This window comes from Panulirus ornatus, chromosome 43 (genome assembly GCF_036320965.1).
Source record: "Panulirus ornatus isolate Po-2019 chromosome 43, ASM3632096v1, whole genome shotgun sequence".
Classification (NCBI taxonomy): Eukaryota; Metazoa; Arthropoda; class Malacostraca; order Decapoda; family Palinuridae; genus Panulirus; species Panulirus ornatus.
In genome coordinates this window covers 17446650-17469599 of record NC_092266.1, presented here as the reverse complement: position 1 = coordinate 17469599, position 22950 = coordinate 17446650, and the positions used below count along the sequence as shown (strand labels likewise).

Here is a 22950-nt window from a genome sequence, read left to right as displayed (position 1 = left end):
CTGCATATCATGGGAAAATAAATAATAATACAAATCAAGTTTCATAGTAATGGGATTTATAACCAGGTGAGTGGTGATTATTCTCTGCAGTGGATGACAACTTGGAAACAAAATTATTAATAATTTCATCATCTGCCCACTGACTGCAATTCAATGTATTACTTATCCCTGTCTAAAACTTTAACTTATATTTTAAGATCCACCAACAAATCATAAATAAGTATATACAGTAATAAAGTTAACTATATGCAGCAAAAGCATTGGCATCAACACAACATATGCAAGTACGGGTTACTGTATGAATTAATAAGTTAAATATTCTTCATTCTACATTGATGAGATGGAACATAAAACTGATTAAGATATAATGATACTTACAGTTCTTACATTTACACTTCTTAATAAGGGTCTCATCTTTTATATCTTCATGACAAGCTTTGCAGTAATACCACGCTCTGAAAAGAAATATAAAATATACTCCTGAATTTCTAAACAAGTATGCTTCTAACCTTTTAAAAATCAGTGTAGATAAAGTCAGAGAAAGCTGTCAACTAAGCCAAAAAAAAAAATGCCAGTATTAACCCTCTGATTGTGCTGAGCTGTTTGAGGCTGGGCATGCAATGGGATGCCAAGCCACTAATGCTGTCATTAGAATTGCCAGCTGAAGTATAATTCCATATCTAAAACAATGATGTCTATAGCAACTTAACTAAACAAGTGTTAAAAATAACTTGTATCACAATCAACCATATATTTTCAAAGAAAGAGCAACTGCCTTTATAATGTGACAAGCCACACCTTAATGTGTTAAGCCAAGTCACATTTGTGGCTCTACACCTTTGCACCCTTATTTGTATTCCCATACAATGTATGATTCTATATCTTATCAAGAGATGCTGCAAGCAACCTAACAACAAAGCTGGAAACAATATCACACATAATAGTCACCTGTAACTCAACAACTCAACAACTCCTGATGGCAGGAGGGAAGATTTCTGCAGCAACAAAAATATCCATCTGTTAAATGTGTTGCATGACAAAGTGGCAGATATAGAGTGTTTTGGCCAGGGTGTATGTGTGAAGTGAGAGGGTCAAGGAGATTGGTTTGGTAAACAGAGAAGAGGTAGTGAAAGCTCTGCGGAAGATGGAAGACAGCAAGGCGGTGAGTTTGGATGGTACTGCAGTGGAATTTATCAAAAAAGGTGGTGACTGTATTGTTGATTGGTTGGTAAGGATATTCACAGTATGCATGGATCACGGAAAGGTGTCTCAAGATTGGTGGACTGCATGCATAGTACCATTGTAGAATGGCAAAGGGAACAAAGGTGAGTGTTCAAATTACAGAGGCATATGTTTGTTGAGTATTCCTGGGAAATTATGTGGGAGGATATTGATTGAGAAGGTAAAGGCATGTACAGAGCATCAGATTGGGGAAGAGGAGTGTGCTTTCAGACATATACATATAAACACATGTACATATTCATACTTGCTGCCTTCATCCATTCCTGTTGCCATCCCGCCAAACATGAAATAGCATCCTTCCCCCTCCAGTGCAGTAGTGCAAAAAAAAAAAGATAAAAAAATAAAAAGCCTGTTTCGTTCACACATGTGTAATGTGCCAAAACCACAGCTCTCTTTCCACATCCAGGACCTACAGAACTTTCCATGGTTTACCCTAGATACTTCACATGCCCTGGTTCAATCCACTGACAGCACATTGACCCCAGTATACCACATCGTTCCAATTCACTCTATTCCTTGCATGCCTTTCACCTTCCTGTATGTTCAGGCCCCGATCACTCAAATCTTTTTCACTCCATCCTTCCACCTCCAATTTGGTCTCCCTTTTCTCCTTGTTCCCTCCACCTCTGACACATATATCCTCTTTGTCAATCTTTCCTCACTCATTCTCTCCATGCGTCCAAACCATTTCAATACACCCTCTTCTGCTCTCTCAACCACACTCTACATTACCACACATCTCTTACCATTTCACTACTTAATCAAACCACCTCACATCATAAATTGTCCTCAAACATTTCATTTCCAACACATCCACCCTCCTCTGCACAACCCTATCTATAGCCCATGCCTCATAACCATATAACATTGTTGGAACCACTATTCCTTCAAACATACCCATTTTTGCTCTCCAAAATAATGCTCTTGCCTTCCACACATTCTTCAAGGCTCCCAGGACCTTTGCCCCCTCCCCCACCCTGTGACTCCCTTCCGCTTCCATGGTTCCAATCACTGCTAAATCCACTTCCAGATATCTAAAACACTTCACTCTTCCAATTTTTCTCTATTCACACTTTCCTCCTAATTACCTTGTCCCTTAACCTTAATGAACCTACTAACCTTGCTCTTATTCATGTTTACTCTCAACTTTCTCCTTTCACACTCACTTTTCCAAACTCAGACACCATCTTCTGCAATTTCTTATACAAATCAGCCACTAGAAATATCTAAAATGTGAAATATTGAAAAATATATGTGCAGCAGAAAGTGTGCCAAAACTTCAGTGAGGATTGGTGGGTGGAATAAGTGAGGGTCGTAAGTGGGACATGCGATGTTCCTACCACTGGGTAAGTCTTGCAGTTTTCGTCACTGTGTACAGATCTGTGCTAACTGTGCGATTTGGGTATACCTGCTTATATGATGATTCCTGTGACACCATTATTTGTGTTCATAAATACAGCATCCAAACATCAGGCAAAATCTAAGCCAGAACCAGCAGTCAAATGAAAGAAAATCTCTGTCCTTAGAAATGAATCTAAAAATCTTACGATGCACTAATGCTATTGGAGGAGAGACAGCATGGAAGAAAGTGTGCCAGAACTTCTGGGAGGGACGGTGAGTGGAGTTAGCATGGGTTGTGGATGGAACATGCCATGCTCCTGTCAGTGTGTCAGTCTCACAGTTACCACTATTGTGTGCAGGTCTGTGCAATTTGTGTATACCTGCTAATGTGATTTTCCTGCAGCCTGCTGTGTTTTAGTTTGTTAATATGACATCCAAATATACAACACCTTCTCCTACCCTAGAACCAGTTTGAACCTATTTGACCTTAGAAATGAAACATCAGTGCTTGGGTGTGCTTACAACCTGGGTGAATCTACAATCTGCAACATAAAGTTGAAGTGCAATGGTTCACTACTCTTCTGTCTGCTAAGTATACATAAGAGTTAGAAATCCTCTTGTGGAGAAGATGGGAGAAAATGCTTTCATTATACATGCAGCATGAGATAAAGGTCTTAGTAACCTTCTGCTCAGGTCTAAAGCTCTAAAGAATGATGAGTACTTATGTAAAGAAAACAGTGTAGCTGAGTTAGAGACATTTCAAGCAGGTAAAGGATGGCTAGATACATATATGTGAAATCAGAAGCTACATAACCTGAAAGCAACAGGAGATTCCGCCATTGCTAACCATGAAGTAGTTATACACATCCCATTTTTCAGTGTGATTTCTCTTTATGCCAGGTTTTTCAGTAAGAGATGGGCAATTTCTAAATTATCTAATATGTTAGAAAACTCAAATAACCAGATCTTTTTATCTGAAATGGCTGATTTTCTAGTCATCTTAAATAACAGAAGTTTCACTGTTCTGTGAAATTCTGTATATATTTAATGTGAGAAGAAAATACAAGAGAAGTATACAGTCATACTGGTGAGACAGCCTGCACCAAAATTCCCAAAATGGAGTCACTTAGACTTATAAACATATTTTGTTAAGTGCACTCAGAAATCTGGAAAAAAAAATAAAATCAGGCAAAGTCTAGGTCCTGACATTCTGGAATTTGATGCACTGCATGACTCCTCACTATCAACTGCCTCACATCCTTCTTTCTCACCTTTTCACTTCATCTGCTGATTGAGCAATAAAAAATCCTTGTGTGTTTGGCTGGATCTTTGTAGATTTTGGATTAATAGCAATCTTGCTATCGGTTCCATCTTCATTTTTTACTTCTATGGCTAGCAACAGCAGCTTCAGCTTTGAAAAACAGAGTCTGTAAAATAACATTAGGTTAAATGATATAATTGCAGAATATGCCCATATATGGAAATACCATAGTTAATCTTATCAAAATAACCTTTACTGTATTCCTCTTACAGAAATTGTTCCACTCAAATCAGTTACATGATCACGTTTTATCATTATGACTTTCTAAAAATCAAAGAAACAAAGAAATAATAAAGAGAATCTATGGGATATGTTGCAAATCTTAAAAACATTTTCCTAATTTTTTTTGGCATTTGTTCTGTATATAAGTTATTTGATTTTCGACAGTTTCTTGGCAACTGTGGCAAATATAACCTAATTATCAGTGAAAAAAACAGTGAATTAGAAATTCTTTAATAACAATAGTGTCAGAGAATACAAAACTACAAGAGCTCTCTAAGTTCTCTTCACTGTACTGATGACTCAATCACTGTCAGATACCTAAACAACCATAACCAGGCCCAGAGAAACAAAACACAGCCCTCATTATGTAACTATTTAGACCTATTTTTTGTCTATATACAATTCAAGTTAAAAATTGAAAAGCATGGTGAAGGAGTTCTAAACTCATGGGGACCCATTTCCTGAACATTTTTTACTGACATATGATTTCAAATATATCATTGTTCTGTCTGCATTCACTGTCTTATCACATAGCTTACTCCATTCATCTACTGATCTTTCATTCCTAATTTCAAGACATTTCACTCTCTACATATTCAATCTTATTCAAACACTTAAAAGTTGTATTCACTTCTATTGTACTCTTTCCTACAGTGTAGGCAAAACCTCTTCCTGTAATTTACCTGTCTTGTTTTGGGTACCATCTTTGTTGGCCCCCATAGGACATATTCTATCACATCTGCAGGTGCCTGTAATCCTTCACTGGTGGCCAATATCAACTTTCACATCTTTAGGTTTCTTAACCTTTCATTGGTGGTCAAGATCAACTTATGTTCTCTTAAGATATAGCACCAACTTCAATTGAGGTTTCAAAATTTCCCACCTCTGTTTAAACATCCACTTTACTTATCATACGACTAACAGGTGATCCCAGCAGAAGTTTCTCTTCACTACATCTACAACCACCATTTAAGTGCATCATTGCTGATCTGTAAATCATGCATACACAACGACCTTGGAGAAAATGCGGACAATATATATACATCTGGTAGTGCTTGCTTACCAATGGTGTCTCAGCTACGTGTCTCCCTTGTATATCAATTGACTGTTCTACGTCTTCTATCTCATTCTTGTATCTCCCCTGACGGTGTGATCATTACATGAAAGTGCACTTAAGTAAAACTTATTACATTTCATTTTCCTCATGGTTTTATGCATGTACTAGAACACATACACCACTGTGACCTCTTTCAATGTTACAACACTTGGTTGAAATCTTGGAAAATATTGATTTACGTGTTTCAAATTCTGTTTTCATTGAACTGATAAAATTGTCTTTAAAATCTAAGACTGTGTATTTCAATTAGAGAGAGAATATTAAGTTCAGAAATTTGGAATGGAAATGGGTAACCCTATTTCACCGGTATTAAGTAATCCTTACAAGGAATTCTTTGAAACAAAATTACTAAGGGATATCTTACCCTCTAATATAATTTGGTTTAGGCCAACAAACAAAAATTTACATACATTTCTTTCTTTACTGTAAAAGTGGAAAATATTTGCATGTTATCATTTTTTGATTGCATGATCCATAGGAATAAGGACATGTTTAAGTTTAACATATACAGAAAACCCATCAATGTTTGTTCATATATTCATTATTACTTAGTTCAACATGACATAGTTAAAATATCATTCCAGTCAATGTTCCCTAGGGCATTAAGCATATGCAGTCTGGAATTTATTGATGATGAGTTTGAGAAGATATATTCTATTGGATCCAAGTTAAAGTATCCTAGATCTTTCATTGTTTAATCCCTTAAGCTGACAAAGAAATAATTCTATAGAATTAACCCAAACCTCCCCTTGATACCAAGAATCTTTTAGTTTTCCCTTCTAGTGATAACTTTACATTACTTCCCAGGTTGCTTATATCCTTTAATGAAAATGTAGCCCTCAGCAATAACAATACTATAAAGAATATCTTAAAAAAAAACTCACCAGAAAATTCTGCAAGCTGTGTTTACAGAATACCTTGTACAAATTGTAATATGTATTATGTTCAGCAGACTGGTAAGGATCCTTATGTTAGGCTTAAGCAACACAAATATAGTGTAAGAACAGGATAAGAATGAAATGCTTCTCTTGAACATGTTAAAAATGATCTCCACTGTATTGACATAAGTAGTGCCAATTCAGTTATTGCATGTTACTCATTTACTATGAGAAATATCATTGGATCTTCTATCATCAAATACAGAAAGAATTCCAACATTACTATTATTGAAAATCTATATAAACTGGATGGTGTTATTGTAGGTAAAATTTGTAAGATCCTTTTCTTGTCCACATAATGAAAAAAAGTTTTATGACAAGTATGTTGCCAGACCCAAACACTGCAAAATGAACGCCACCATCCAGTACCACTTGTTTTCAAGTGGTGTCTTAGGTACATCTCTTCCTTGTGTATCAACTGACTGTTCTACATCTTCTAACTCATTCTTGTATCTCCCTTGATGATGTGACCACTATATGAAAGTGCACTTGGGAACAAATTGTTTCATTTTCCCATGTTCTTTTGCATATATTTCAACATATTTTGCATACATTTTGAGCATAAGGGCCTAAACATACAGGAGGGTGAAAGGCGTGCAAGGAATAGAGTGAATTGGAGTGATGTGGTATACCGGGGTCAATGTGCTGTCAATGGACTGAACCAGGGCATGTGAAGCATCTGGGGTAAACCATGGAAAGTTTTGTGGGGCCTGGATGTGGTAAGGAAGCTATGGTTTCATTCCCATCGCCACCTCACCACACATGGAATACCATCCCCCTCCCCCCTCATGTGTGCGAGGTAGTGCTAGGAAAAGACAACAAAGGCCCCATTCATTCACACTCAGTCTCTAGCTGTCATGCAATAATGCCCAAAACCACAGCTCCCTTTCCACATTCAGGCCCCACACAACTTTCCATGGTTTACCCCAGACGCTTCACATGCCCTGATTCAATCCATTGACAGCACATCGACCCTGGTATACCACATCGATCCAATTCACTCTATTCCTTGCCCACTTTTCACCCTCCTGCATGTTCAGGCCCCTATCACTCAAAATCTTTTTCACTCCATCTTTCCACCTCCAATTTGGTCTCCCACTTCTCCTCGTTCCCTCCACCTCCGACACATATATCCTCTTTGACAATCTTTCCTCACTCATTCTCTCCATGTGCCCAAACCATTTCAAAACACCCTCTTCTGCTCTCTCAACCACGCTCTTTTTATTTCCACACATCTCTCTTACCCTTACATTACTTACTCGATCAAACCACCTCACACCACATATTGTCCTCAAACTTCTCATTTCCAGCACATCCACCCTCCTGCGCACAACTCTATCCATAGCCCACGCCTCGCAACCATACAACATTGTTGGAACCACTATTCCTTCAAACATACCCATTTTTGCTTTCCGAGATAATGTTCTCGACTTCCACACATTCTTCAACGCTCCCAGGATTTTCGCCCCCTCCCCCACCCTATGATTCACTTCCACTTCCATGGTTCCATCTGCTGCCAGATCCACTCCCAGATATCTAAAACACTTTACTTCCTCCAGTTTTTCTCCATTCAAACTTACCTCCCAATTGACTTGACCCTCAACCCTACTGTACCTAATAACCTTGCTCTTATTCACATTTACTCTTAACTTTCTTCTTTCACACACTTTACCAAACTCAGTAACCAGCTTCTGCAGTTTATCACATGAATCAGCCACCAGCGCTGTATCATCAGCGAACAACAACTGACTCACTTCCCAAGCTCTCTCATCCCCATCAGACTTCATACTTGCCCCTCTTTCCAAAACTCTTGCATTCACCTCCCTAACAACCCCATCCATAAACAGATTAAACAACCATGGAGACAACACACACCCCTGTCGCAAACCTACATTCACTGAGAACCAATCTTTTTCCTCTCTTCCTACATGTACACATGCCTTACATCCTCGATAAAAACTTTTGACTGCTTCTAAAAACTTGCCTCCCACACCATATATTCTTAGTACCTTCCACAGAGCATCTCTATCAACTCTATCATATGCCTTCTCCAGATCCATAAATGCTACATACAAATCCATTTGCTTTTCTAAGTATTTCTCACATACATTCTTCAAAGCAAACACCTGATCCACAAATCCTCTACCACTTCTGAAACCACACTGCTCTTCCCCAATCTGATGCTCTGTACATGCCTTCACCCTCTCAATCAATACCCTCCCATATAATTTACCAGGAATACTCAACAAACTTATACCTCTATAATTTGAGCACTCACTCTTATCCCCTTTGCCTTTGTACAATGGCACTATGCACACATTCCGCCAATCCTCAGGCACCTCACCATGAATCATCCATACATTGAATAACCTTACCAACCAGTCAACAATACAGTCACCCCCTTTTTTAATAAATTCCACTGCAATACCATCCAAACCTGCTGCCTTGCCAGCTATCATCTTCTGCAAAGCTTTTACCACATATATATATATATATATATATATATATATATATATATATATATATATATATATATATATATGTGGTTGAGAGAGCAGAAGATGGTGTTTTGAAATGGTTTGGTCACATGGAGAGAATGATTGAAGAAAGATTGACAAAGAGGATATATCTATCAGAGGTGGAGGGAACAAGAAGTGGGAGACCAATTTGGAGGTGGAAAGATGGAGGGAAAAAGACTTTTTGCAATCGGGGCCTGAACATACTGGAGGGTGAAAGTCGTGCATTGGATAGAGTGAATTGGAACAATGTAGTATATTAGGGTTGACATGCTGTCACTGGATTGAACCAGGGCTGTGAAGCGTCTGGGGTTAACCATGGAAAGTGTTGTGGGGCCTGGATGTGGAAAGGAAGCTGTGGTTTTGGTACATTACATATGAATGGTAGAGACTGACTGTGAACGAATGTGGCCTTGTTGTCCTTTCCAAGTGCTAAATCGTGTTTGCGTGGGAGGAGGAGGGTGCCATTTCATGTGCTGCAGGGTGGCGATGGGAATGGATGAAGGAAGCAAGTATGGATACGTAGATGTGTACATATGTATATGTCTGTGTATGTACATGTATGTATAAGTTGAAATGTATAGGTATGTATATGTGCGTGTATGAGCGTTTATGTAAATACATGTGTATGTGGTTGGGTAGGGCCATTCTTTCATCTGTTTCCTTGCACTACCTCACTAACTTGGGAGATAGCGACTAAGTATAATAACAAACATATACATAAATGCCCACACATGCACATATGGTGGGAAGAGGAAGTAAGAGTGTTAGTGAAAGAGAAGAGAGAAGCGTTTGGACGATTTTTGCAGGGAAGTAGTGCAAAGGACTGGGAGATTTATAAAAGAAAGAGGCAGGAGGTCAAGAGAAAGGTGCAAGAGGTAAAAAAGAGGGCAAATGAGAGTTGGGGTGAGAGAGTATTATTAAATTTTGGGGAGGATAAAAAGATTTTTGGAATGAGGTAAATTGAGTGCGTAAGACAAGAGCACAAATGGGAACATCAGTGAAGGGGACTAATGGGGAGGTAATAACAAGTAGTGGTGAAGTGAGAAGGAGATGGAGATAGTACTTTGAAGGTTTGTTGAATGTGTTTGATGACAGATTGGCAGATATAGGGTGTTTTGGTCGAGGTGGTGTGCAAGGTGAGAGGGTCAGGGGTAATGGTTTAGCAAACAGAGAAGAGGTAGTGAAAGCTTTGCTGAAAATGAAAGCCGGCAAGGCGCCGGGTTTTGACGGTTTTGCAGTGGAATTTATTAAAAAAGGGGTGACTGTGTTGTTGACTAGTTGGTAAGGATATTCAATGTATGTATGGTTCACGGTGAAGTGCCTGAGGATTGGCAGAATGCATGCATAGTGCCATTGTACAAAGGCAAAGGGGATAAAGGTGAGTGTTCAAATTACAGAGGTATAAGTTAGTTGGGTATTCCTGGGAAATCACATGGGAGGGTATTGATTGAGAGGGTGAAGGCATGTACAGAGCATCAGACTGGGAAAGAACAGTGTGGTTTCTGATGTGATAGAGGAGGTGTAGATCAGGAGTTTGCTTTGAAGAATGTATGTGAGAAATGAATAGAAAAACAGTTGGACTTGTATGTAGCATTTATGGATCTGGAGAAGGCATATGACAGAGTGGATAGAGATGCTCTGTGGAAGGTATTAAGAGTATATGGTGTGGGAGGTAACTTACTAGAAGCAGTGAAAAGTTTTTATCGAGGATGTAAGGCATGTGTACAAGTAGAGAGAGAGGAAAGTGACTGATTCTAAGTGAATGTTAGTTTGCAGCAAGGGTGCGTGATGTCTCCATGGTTGTTTAATCTGTCTATGGATGGGGTTGTTAGGGAGGTGAATGCAAGGGTTTTGGAGAGAGGGGCAAGTATGCAGTCTGTTGTGGATGAGAGGGCTTGGGAAGTGAGTCAGCTGTTGTTCGTTGATGATACAGCGCTGGTGGCTGCTTCGAGTGAAATCCTGCAGAAGTTAGTGACTGAGTTCAGTATAATGTGTGAAAGAAGAGAGCTGAGAGTAAATGTGAATAAGGGCAAGGCTATTAGGTACAGTAGGATTGAGGGACAAGTCAAGTAGGAGGTAAGTTTGAATGGAGAAAAACTGGAGGAAGTGAAGTGTTTTAGATATCTGGTAGTGGATTTAGCAGCGGATGGAACCATGGAAGGAGAAGTGAGTCATAGGGTAGGGGAGGGGGCAAAGGTTCGAGAAGTGTTGAAGAATGTATGGAAGGCAACAATGTTATCTCAGAGAGCAAAAATGGGTATGTTTGAAGGAATTGTGCTTCCAATAATGTTATATTGTTGCGAGGCATAGGCTATAGATAGGGTCGTGCGGACGAGGGTGTATGTGTTGGAAATGAGATGGTTGAGGACAGTATGCAGTGTGAGGTGGTTTGATCGAGTAAGTAATGAAAGGGTGAGAGAGATGTGTGGTAATAAAAAGAGTGTGGTTGAGAGAGCAGAAGAGGGTGTGTTGAAATGGTTTGGTCACATGGAGAGAATGAGTGGGAAAGATTGACAAAGAGGATATATGTTTCAGAGGTGGAGGGAACGAGGAGAAGTGAGAGACCAAATTGGGGGTGGAAGGATGGAGTGAAAAAGATTTTGAACAATCGGGGTCTGAACATACAGGAGGGTGAAAGGCATGCAAGGAATAGAGTGAATTGGAAGAATGTGGTGTACTGGGGTCAATGTGCTGTCAATGGATTGAACCAGGGCATGTCAAGCAACTGGGGTAAACCATGGATAGTTTTGTGGAGCCTGGATGTGGAAAGGGAGCTGTGGATTTGGTGCATTACACATGACAGGTAGAGACTGAGTAACATTTTTTGTCTTTTTCTAGCACTACCTCTCGTGCGCACATGGGGGGTTTGCTATTTCATGTGAGACAGGGTGGCAATGTGAATGGTTGAAGGCAGCAAGTATGAATATGTGTCAGAGGTGGAGGGATCAAAGAGAAATGATAGACCAAACTGGAGGTGGAAGGAAGGAGTGAAAAAGATTTTGAGGGTGAGAAGGGTACAAGGAATAGAGTGAATTGGTACGCTGTGGTATACCGGGATCGACATGCTGTCAATGGACTGAACCAGGGCATGTGAAACGTCCCGGGTAAATCATGGAAAGGTCTGTGGGAGCTGTGGATTCGGTGCATTACATGTGACAGCTAGAGACTGAGTATGAACGAATGCGGCCATTTTTGTGTGTAATCCTGGCGCTACATCGCTGAAGCAGGGGATAGTGATGCTGTTTCCTGTGGGGCAGGGTAGCACTGGGAATGGATGAGGGCAAGCAAGTATGAATATGTAAATGTGTATATATGTATATGTATATGTCTGTGTATCCTTCCACCCAGTACTTACTTTTCCAAAAGAGGAAACAGAGAAGGGGGCCAAGTGAAGAGAAGATTAAAACATATTTGAATAAAGTGATAAACTTAGTTGAGTGGGTGCAAAATACATAAAAAAAGTATGACTAACCCAGAAGCCTTGTCAAATGAGAGAGAAACAGCATCCTTAACTTGAAGGGTGCAAGATGGTGCAGGGCACCAATTCAATGCTCTAATGTTAGGACACCCTGGATTAGTACCACCCTATGTGCCTGCAGTCTACACTCTAATGCATTCAAGACAATATCTAGCAGAGATGGTTTACTATTCTCCATTTCTCATATGCTTCATAATGTAATGATACAGTAATTTCTCTAATATACATTATAGCTACTTGCATCTCCATGACTCTTTATCTCTATGAGAATCTACATTCTTTTGCAGTTTATTTCCCTATGATTGACATCGCCCATCATCACTGCTTTATCATTCCTGAGGAGGGAGTGTCCTGCATCTTCATTCACCATCCTGATTATAGCTCTTGGCTATGCAGGTCCTTGGAGGGATGTAGACCAACAACACCACTATATAATATCTTTCCATTCCACTTTAATTCTACCTATTATGTACTGCTTGAAAGCATAACCAACTGACATTTTCTGAAATGTAATGGTATCCCTTATTAACAGGGATATTCCCCTCACTTGTTGTCTCTGTCTCTCTTTGCTTTAGTTCTTTTGTGCACTGTATCTCCACCACTCCATAAAGTTAGATTTACTTCCTTTGATGCAGTCTTTGCACTCCTGCTTCTTTCCACATGCTTCAGTCCATCTGCATTTGTATATAGAATCTTCAACCTAAGGAACATGCTACTAATTAGTTCTGGCCTCCCTAAGTTAGATGTAAGGGTTTTATTCTTCCATCTACAATGATCTAATTCCTCTCATTTCTTGACTTTTGCCTCTTCTATCTCCCTGTTCCTCTCTGCTTCTCTTGGTCTCAGTCGCAACAAACACTCCCTTGAACTTCTTTGCTTTAACAGTTCTTTGATATACATATTAGTATCAACTATTATCCTCTGTGGCTTTCCCTCTTGCTCTCCATTCCCTCCTTCTTTATTAGATAATCCTCTTCCAACCCAAAGATCATCATGGACTTCCATGTGATAATCTTCTATGCAACTTCCCTCATTTGCCTAGTTGCCAACCTTCTTGTCATCTCCTGCAGTCACACTATGCCTTCCTATTAGCCTTTAATCTAATCTAAAACCTGTTTTTCCACTGCTACATAGCTCTCCTTAATGATCTTTGTCCTCTTAAGTCATCCATCTACTGCACCATAAGCATCCCTGACTGTTATGTTTCTTCCTGTATATACTGCCTCCTCTATTGCTTACAGCAATAATCTATTCTACCTGAGTTTCTGACTGTACACACTGCCTCCCCTATTGCTTACTGCAATAATCTATTCTACCTATGTTTCAAAATCCCCAAATTTCTACTCTGCTTCAGCTACCTTTATTTTGTGGTTCTCTTCAGCCCTAGAATCATCTCCTAGTTCTTGCCCCTCCTTCCCTCCATTCTTCAGTGTTCTTTGAAATTTTTGATGTCTACCTTCCTGCTCTATCTTCAGTCTTCCCTGTAACCACACTTCTTTTATGTATAACCTTGTTAAAAGCATCCTCCAGTTTTTTACTTCCATTCATGCTCCATCACAATGTTATTTTTTGGTCCACTTGTGGTACTGCTCTCTGACATTTTCCATTGTGCCTTGCAATGTTCTCTGATTTCCTCACTTCATCCTAAAAGAGGTATATTCTAAATATCTTTTATTGCAGCCATAATATAGATGTTAATAGCTGTAATGTTTCCCATCTCCTTAATGGCAAATTCACTCTCCCTTGAAACCCCTTCAAAATTCTCAATGATCATCCTTCCATTGAAACTCCTTCAAAGTTCCCAATGATCGTCCTAGTCTGATGAATCGTCTTAGTATCATTCCAATTATTCCCTTCTGCAGTATCCCTATTCCCTGTATCAGGAATATCTCTAATTTTTCTTTTTCTTCTTCATGTAAATGTATAGGTATGTATATGTGCGTGTGTGGACGTGTATGTATATACATGTATATGTGGGTGGATTGGGCCATTCTTTCATCTGTTTCCTTGCGCTACCTCGCTAATGCGGGAGAGAGAATACTTCCCACACATTCCTTACATGTCGTAGAAGGCGACTAAAGGGGACGGGAGCGGGGGGCTGGAAACCCTCCCCTCCTTGTATTTTTGACTTTCTAAAAGGGGAAACAGAAGAAGGAGTCACGTGGGGAGTGCTCATCCTCCTCGAAGGCTCAGATTGGGGTGTCTAAATGTGTGTGGATGTAACCATGATGAGTAAAAAAGGAGAGATAGGTAGTATGTTTGAGGAAAGGAACCTGGATGTTTTGGCTCTGAGTGAAACGAAGCTCAAGGGTAAAGGGGAAGAGTGGTTTGGGAATGTCTTGGGAGTAAAGTCAGGGGTTAGTGAAAGGACAAGAGCAAGGGAAGGAGTAGCACTACTCCTGAAACAGGAGTGGTGGGAGTATGTGATAGAGTGTAAGAAAGTAGACTCTAGATTGATATGGGTAAAACTGAAAGTGGATGGAGAGAGATGGGTGATTATTGGTGCATATGTACCTAGGCATGAGAAGAAAGATCATGAGAGGCAAGTGTTTTGGGAGCAGCTGAGTGAGTGTGTTAGTAGTTTTGATGTACGAGACTGGGTTATAGTGATGGGTGATTTGAATGCAAAGGTGAGTAATGTGGCAGTTGAGGGAATAACTGGTGTACATGGGGTGTTCAGTGTTGTAAATGGAAATGGTGAAGAGCTTGTAGATTTATGTGCTGAAAAAGAACTGGTGATTGGGAATATCTGGTTTAAAAAGAGAGATATACATAAGGATACATATGTAAGTAGGAGAGATGGCCAGAGAGTGTTATTGGATTATGTGTTGATTGATAGGCACGCGAAAGAGAGACCTTTGGATGTTAATGTGCTGAGAGGTGCAACTGGAGGGATGTCTGATCATTATCTTGTGGAGGTGAAGGTGAAGATTTGAAGAGGTTTTCAGAAAAGAAGAGAGAATGTTGGGGTGAAAAGAGTGGTGAGCTTGGAAAGGAGACTCGTGTGAGGAAGTACCAGGAGAGACTGAGTACAGAATGGAAAAAGCTGAGAACAAAGGACGTAAGGGGAGTGGGGGGAAGAACGGGATGTATCTAGTGAAGCAGTGATGGCTTGTGCAAAAGATGATTGTGGCATGAGACGCGTGGTAGGTGGGCAGATTACAAAGGGTAGTGAGTGGTGGGATGAAGAAGTAAGATTATTAGTGAAAGAGAAGAGAGAGGCATTTAGACAATTTTTGCAGGGAAATAATGCAAATGACTGGGAGATGTATAAAAGAAAGAGGTAGGAGGTAAAGAGAAAGGTGCAAGAGGTGAAAAAGAGGGCAAATGAGAGTTGGGGTAAGAGAATTTCATTAAATTTTAGGGAGAATAAAAAGATGTTTTGCAAGGAGGTAAATAAAGTGCGTAAGACAAGGGAGCAAATGGGAACTTCAGTGAAGGGGACTAATGGGGAGGTGATAACAAGTAGTGGTGATGTGAGAAGGAGATGGAGTGAGTATTTTGAAGGTTTGTTGAATGTGTTTGATGATAGAGTGGCAGATATAGGGTGTTTTGGTCGAGATGGTGTGCAAAGTGATAGGGTTAGGGAAAATGATTTGGTAAACAGAGAAGAGATAGTAAAAGCTTTGCGGAAGATGAAAGCCGGCAAGGCAGCACGTTTGGATGGTATTGCAGTAGAATCTATTAAAAAAGGGGGCGACTGTATTGTTGACTGGTTGGTAAGGTTATTTAATGTATGTATGACTCATGGTGAGGTGCCTGAGGATTGGCGGAATGCTTGCATAGTGCCATTGTACAAAGGCAAAGGGGATAAAAGTGAGTGCTCAAATTACAAAGGTATAAGTTTGTTGAGTATTCCTGGGAAATTATATGGGAGGGTATTGACTGAGAGGGTGAAGGCATGTACAGAGCATCAGATTGGGGAAGAGCAGTGTGGTTTCAGAAGTGGTAGAGGATGTGTGGATCAGGTGTTTGCTTTGAAAAATGTATGTGAGAAATACTTAGAAAAGCAAATGGATTTGTATGTAGTATTTATGGATCTGGAGAAGGAATATGATAGAGTTGATGGAGATGCTCTGTGGAAGGTATTAAGAATGGGAAGTGTTAGAAGTTGTTAGAAGCAGTGAAAAGTTTTTATCAAGGATGTAAGGCATGTGTATGTGAAGGAAGAGAGGAAAGTGATTGGTTCTCAGTGAACATAGGTTTGTGGCAGGGGTGTGTGATGTCTCCACTGTTGTTTAATTTGTTTATGGATGAGGTTGTTAGGGAGGTGAATGCAAGAGTTTTGGAAAGAGGGGAGAGTATGCAGTCTGTTGTGGATGAGAGAGCTTGGGAAGTGAGTCAGTTGTTTGCTGATGATACAGCGCTGGTGGCTGATTCGTGTGAGAAACTGCAGAAGCTGGTGACTGAGTTTGGTAAAGTGTGTGAGAGAAGAAAGCTGAGAGGAAATGTGAAGAGCAAGGTTATTAGGTACAGTAGGGTTGAGGGACAAGTCAATTGGGAGGTAAGTTTGAATGGAGAAAAAATAGAGGAATTGAAGTGTTTTAGATATCTGGGAGTGGATTTGGCAGCAGATGGAACCATGGAAGCGGAAGTGAATCATAGGGTGGGGAGGGGGCGAAAGTTCTGGGACTGTTGAAGAATGTGTGGAAGTCGAGAACATTATCTTGGAAAGCAAAAATGGATATGTTTGAAGGAATAGTGGTTCCAACAATGTTATATGGTTGCGAGGCATGGGCTATGGATAGAGTTGTGCGGGGAAGGGAGGATGTGCTGGAAATGAGATGGTTGAGGACAATATGTGGTGTGAGGTGGTTTGATCGAGTAAGTAATAATAGGGTAAGAGAGATGTGTGGTAATAGAAAGAGTGTGGTTGAGAGAGCAGAAGAGGGTGTTTTGAAATGGTTTGGTCACATGGAGAGAATGAGTGAGGAAAGATTGACCAAGAGGATATATGTGTCAGAGGTGGAGGGAATGAGAAGTGGGAGACCAAATTGGATGTGGAAAGATGGAGTGAAAAAGATTTTGAGTGATTGGGGCCTGAACATGCAGGAGGGTGAAAGGCATGCAAGGAATAGAGTAAATTGGAACAATGTGGTATACCAGGGTCAACGTGCTGTCAATGGATTGAACCAGGGCATGTGAAGCATCTGGGGTAAACCATGGAAAGTTCTGTGGGGCCTGGATGTGGAAAGAGAGCTGTGGTTTCAGTGCATTATTACATGACAGCTAGAGACTGAGTGTGAACGAATGTGGCCTTTATTGTCTTTTCCTAGCGCTACCTCACGCACATGAGGGGGAAGGGGGTTGTTATTTCATGTGCGGAAGGGTGGCGATGGGAATGAATAAAGGCAGACAGTATGTATTATGTACATGTGTATATATGTATATGTCTGTGTGTATATATATATATATCTGTATACGTTGAGATGTACAGGTATGTATATTTGCGTGTGTAGACGTGTAGGTATATACATGTGTATGTGGTTGGGTTGGTCCATTCTTTTGTCTGTTTCCTTGCACTACCCCACTAATGTGGGAGACAGCGACAAAACAAAATAAATAAAATGAAATAAAATAAATGCTGATGATAGTAGTTTTGTTGAAATGAATCTAGGGATTGGCTGTTTTGGGGTTTGACAACTACCTTTATGACTAACAGGTTTATTTTACTTGCCTAATTCCTGCAGTGATAATGGTTTATTAAGCTCTCCAAAATGACTAGAGATGAAGCTCTGTGGCTCATTTGGAAAAAAAATATATCTTCCCAAATTTGAGACAAATGCTGGAGCTCTCTATGGTGAGTTTGGATTCACTAGTTCTATTTTCCGCCTCCTAACAGTTTCTCTTCTCACTTAATTTCACTATGCTTCATAATAACAACCATACATGTAAGTATAATACCTTTTATCATTATTGTACAAATTGTAGATGGTCTGAAATAAACAAGATAGAAGATGTCTACCTGGCAACTTCTGCATGGTCAGCAGTATTTTTATGTCTCCCTTCATAACCTGCCTTGATTTACCAGTGAATTTCCCACTGTCAAAATGAATAATTACTTTGAAAATATTCCTATGGCCCCTTTGCATAAAAGAAGTGCATGTGAAGATTAAAATCACAATCAACATTCTGTATATTTACCTATTTGCACAGAGAGAGAGTCCTACACTAGTGTGTGTATTTGCCTATCTGTACTGTACAGGGAGGGAATTTTTCACTCATGAAGCCCCATCCCTTGAATATTCTCTACTATACAACAAATTCTTAAATTTCTCTATGCTGTATGCATTAGCCATGCCTTCAGTTACTTTATTCCATTAATCCACCACTCTCATACTATGAAAGTATCTCTTCACACCCTTCTTAACAAGTTTCTTGTTTACTTTCATGATATGTCCTTTGGTCATTCATTCTCTACATCTCTCAAAGAACTGTTCACTGTCCATGTCATCACTTTTTGAAAACAAACACTGTGATGAAGTCATCCCTAACTCTTCTCTCTACCAAGGTGGGCAAATTCAAAGCCTCTAGACTTTCTCTGTAACTCATCTCACTTAATAATGGCACCACCCTTGTTGCTCTCCTCTGGACTATCTCCTTCAGCCGTTTGTGTTTCTTTAAGTAAAGGGACCAAATATGAGAAGCATATTCTAGTTTTGTCTTATGTATGACGTGAACTGCTTGCTGAGCATTTCCTTACCCATGAACACAGATGCATGTGTGAGTGTGTGTGTGCATGTGTGTGTGTGCGTGATTAAAATATGTGTATCAAAAAAAGAAAGTTTTACACTTGTGTTGCCCTGTTTTTTTACCTTAGATATGTGCACCACGTCTTTGCTCCTTTGTATGTATGCGTATATGCACTCCAGCCAAAGTGAGTCTTCTATTTATTGACCAACCCCAAGGGAAAGATGACCACCCGGATGGGTGTAGGGTGACTGCCACATCCAGGATTTTAACCCATGCAGGTACGACCCTGACCAGGCCTGTAATGACTCACAGAAAGTAACACTAACCACATCACTCAAGTAATTAGCTATTCACAGAGAGAGAGAGAGAGAGAGAGAGAGAGAGAGAGAGAGAGAGAGAGAGAGAGAGAGAGAGAGAGAGGGGGAGAGAGAGAGAGAGAGAGAGAGAGAGAGAGAGAGAGAGAGAGAGAGAGAGAGAGAGAGAGAGAGAGAGAGAGAGAGAGTTTTACACTCATATCGCCCATATCTTGAACATTCTCTACCATCATACAGTTACTGAAATTCCTGTATGCTGTTTACATTTACTGTCTTCATTCATTTTGTTTCATTTATCCACCATTCTTGTTCTATGAAAGTACATTTCAAAATCTTTTTAAAAATCATCTTAATTTCATTGAATATCTTCAAGCTATTTCATCCCTGCATCTCTTAAAGACCTGTTCAATGCCTCCTTCGTCAATGTTTTAAAACTCAAATGTTGTGATCAAGTCACCTCTCACTCTTCTCTTCTCCAGGTGAGTAAATTTACGATTTCTTGGCTTTCCCTGACTCAGCTCTCTTTATTCTGGTACCATCTTTGTTGTGTAATTGCCTATTTGTACTGTATGGAGAGGGCATTTTACAGTTATGGGACACAAATCTCTTGAACATTCTCTACTATCATACAACTTTTGATATTTCTGCATGCTGTTTGTATTTACCATGTCTTCATTCACTTTGTTGTAATCTTCCACCACTCTTATTCTACAAAAGAACTTCACATCTTTTTTAACAAGTTTCTTTCATAATTTCATGTCATGTCCTTTGGTTGTGCAGTTCCTACATCTATCGAAAAACTCTTCGCTGTCTCTGTCATCAATGTTTTTAAAACTTAAATGTTTTGATCATGTCACCCTTCTCTATTCTGAGTAGGGCAAACATAAGGGCTCCTAGTCTTTTCCTGTAACACAACTCTCTTTTTCTGGTACCATCTTTGTTGCTCTCCTCTGGACCTTCTTTAACAGTGCTTTGTGTTTCTTTAGGTTTGGTGACCAAAACTTGAAAAATAATTTTCTCACTTTCATATGAACTACTTCCTGAATACTACCTTGTCCATGAACTCAAATGCAATTCTAATATTTGCCAGAAAACAGCAGTCCTTAACTATTCTCCAGAGGTTGAACTCTGAGGGGACACATTAAGAAAGGTGTCTACCTCCAGTTCTCTCTCACACAGATTCCTGCAGCTTATTTCTTGCTAGATTATAATCAAACTGAAGCTTTCTTTCATTGTGACGCATCTTGTGTGAGTGTGTGTCTGTGATTGTGTGTTTGGGGAGAGAGTTTCATCAGTTGTTCAGTCTCTTACCTTTGTACATGTAACATATCTTTACTCTTATGTGCATAATCACACACACAACCCAGGCCAATCCAAAGCCAGGCACCCATTTAATGACAATCCCCAAGGGAAAGATGAAGAGCTGGGTTGGATGAGAGCCAAATGCCCTGTCCATCTCCTGAACATTCTACAATCTACACATATTTTTTGAATCTTTCTTCTTAATTTCATATTACATCCTCCATTTGATTCATCCCTACACCTCTTGAAGAACTGGTCACTGTCCTTATATCTCCTGATGTCCCTATATCTCCAGAAGAACTGGTCACTGTCTATGTCACTGTTATGTTTTCTGAACTTAAAGACTGTGATCATGTCACCCCTAACTCTTCTCTCTTTTAAGGAGGGCAAATCTAAAGCCTCTAGGCTTTCCCTGTACCTTAGCTGTCTTAATTCTAATATAGTAAAATCTCTGTTATTGAAAATGCTTGAGGAATCAATTGTTTCAGGAAATTCTTTTTTAACATATAAAATGATTCAGAAACCATATTTCATAATGTCCTATTTTTAAATATATCACAGCAAATCCTCGATTTAACTGACTAATAAGGGAGAAGTGGTGTCTGATAATGCCAAAAGTTTGTTAAATTGAATGTGACCTAGATGAAGTGTAGTTGAAGAAAACTTTTTAGTGAAAGAGAAAAGTGAGGCATTTGGGCAGTACTTACAAGGAAGGAGTGCAAATGATTGGGAGATGTATAAGAGAAAGCAGCAGGAGATCAAGAGGAAGGTGCATGGGTTGGAAAAAAGGGCAAATCAGAGTTAAATCCAGTCTATTAAATCCAAAATCCATTATATCAGGGTCCATTAAATTGAGGATTTACTGAAATTCAGAAATTACATTTCATATCTTACCTATCCACAAATATCTCACATAGAGGAAATACTAATATAGGTAAGCATATAAGCACTACTAAATGCCCTGATCTTCTTTTGCTGCTTGGTGACATTGTAAACAGTCATCATGGTGACACTGAAGTCCTTCAAAAGCAGTGCATTGGACTCACACTTAGCCAGCCTCTTGCATAACTCCATCTTTCTGAGCTTTAAAATATACCTCCTGTGTTACGTGCAAGACATAGATGGTTTTGAGGTGTTATGCAATTGCTGGTGATGCTTGAAAGGGGCCACTGTCCACTGTAATAACTGAGGGTGCACAAAATGCACAAATGTCTAAGACCTGCAAACAACACCACACCTGAAAATACATGTGGGATGGTGAACAATCACCAACACCACAAGACAGCAGGTACTGAGTACACTAATTGCTGCAGTGTGGTGTGCACACAATTTGAAATATCTTTACATGTCTTTTTTTAACTTTTAAATTACTTTCTGGATAAAAAAGGGTTGCAAACTGAAATTGAAAAACATGTTGTTTTCAACATTTTGTTGTCTCCAATTAAAGATAAAAGAGGTTTACTGTAAAATCTTTGTTGCTCTCCCCTGGATCTTCTCTTTTAGTTCTCTGTGGTTCTTTAGATGAGATGACCAAATATGAGAAGCATATTGTAGTTTTGGCATTATGTATGATGTGAAAAGCTTGCTGAGAAATTTTTTATACATAAACTTAAATGCTATTCTAATATCTCCTAACAGACAGTTGGTCTCATCTAATCTACAAAGAAAATAGGAATCTAGCAACAGGTTAGGAGCAAGGTTAACTCCCAAGTCTTTATCTCTCACAGATTCTCACAAGTTGTGATCATTCTATGAGATGATTATAATATTTGAGGCCTTTGGTCACTATGACCCACCCTCATGCATGTGTGTGTAATCAACTATTTGTATTGTAAGAAAGTGAGTTTTACACTCATGGGGGCCCCATCTTTTAAACATTTTCTACCCTCATACTACTTAAATCTATGTATGCTGTCTGCATTAACCAATTCCTCCATAATTTTCTCCCATCAATCTTATAAAATTAAATCTTAGCATCTTTTTAACAAGTTCTGCTTAATTTTATGTTATGTCCACTGGTTTCTCTATCCCACGTCAAGTTTGTTTTAAAAACTTAAGGTTTTGATCACCTTGCCCCTTACTTTTCTCTCTTCCAAAGTGGGGAAATTTAAAGCTCCTTGCCTTTCCCTGTAACTCAGTTCTCTTAATCCTGGTACAATCTTTGCTACCCTCCTCTACAATTTCTCAATTAGCTCTTTTATGGTTCTTTAGGTGCAATGACTAAACATGAGAAGCATATTCTAGTTTTGTCTTTATATAAGATATGAACATCTTGCTTAAATATTTCCTTATCCATATACTTGTAAGCTATTCTACTATTTACCAGATTAGTTTCTCTCCTTCACTATTGTCCCGATGGGACTTTGGTGACAGTTTAGACATAAAAGTAAATCCCAAGGCCTAATACGCACAGAATCCTGAAGCTTATTCCTGTTAGATAACAATCATATTGAGGCCCCCTTT

At 39.4% G+C, this 22950-nt stretch overlaps 1 protein-coding gene across 48 annotated transcripts in view; it reads right to left on the bottom strand.

The window, feature by feature from the left end:
• Positions 1-22950, bottom strand: part of slo (calcium-activated potassium channel slo) — a 1069848-nt gene that overhangs the window by 414972 nt on the left and 631926 nt on the right. For all 48 annotated transcript variants that reach the window (XM_071687050.1, XM_071687052.1, XM_071687045.1 and 45 more), the window contains exons 13-14: positions 3855-4010; positions 379-455 (exon numbers count right to left, since the gene is read on the bottom strand). In XM_071687050.1, coding sequence (XP_071543151.1) covers positions 379-455; positions 3855-4010 — 233 coding nt within the window. The remainder of the gene's footprint in view (positions 1-378; positions 456-3854; positions 4011-22950) is intronic.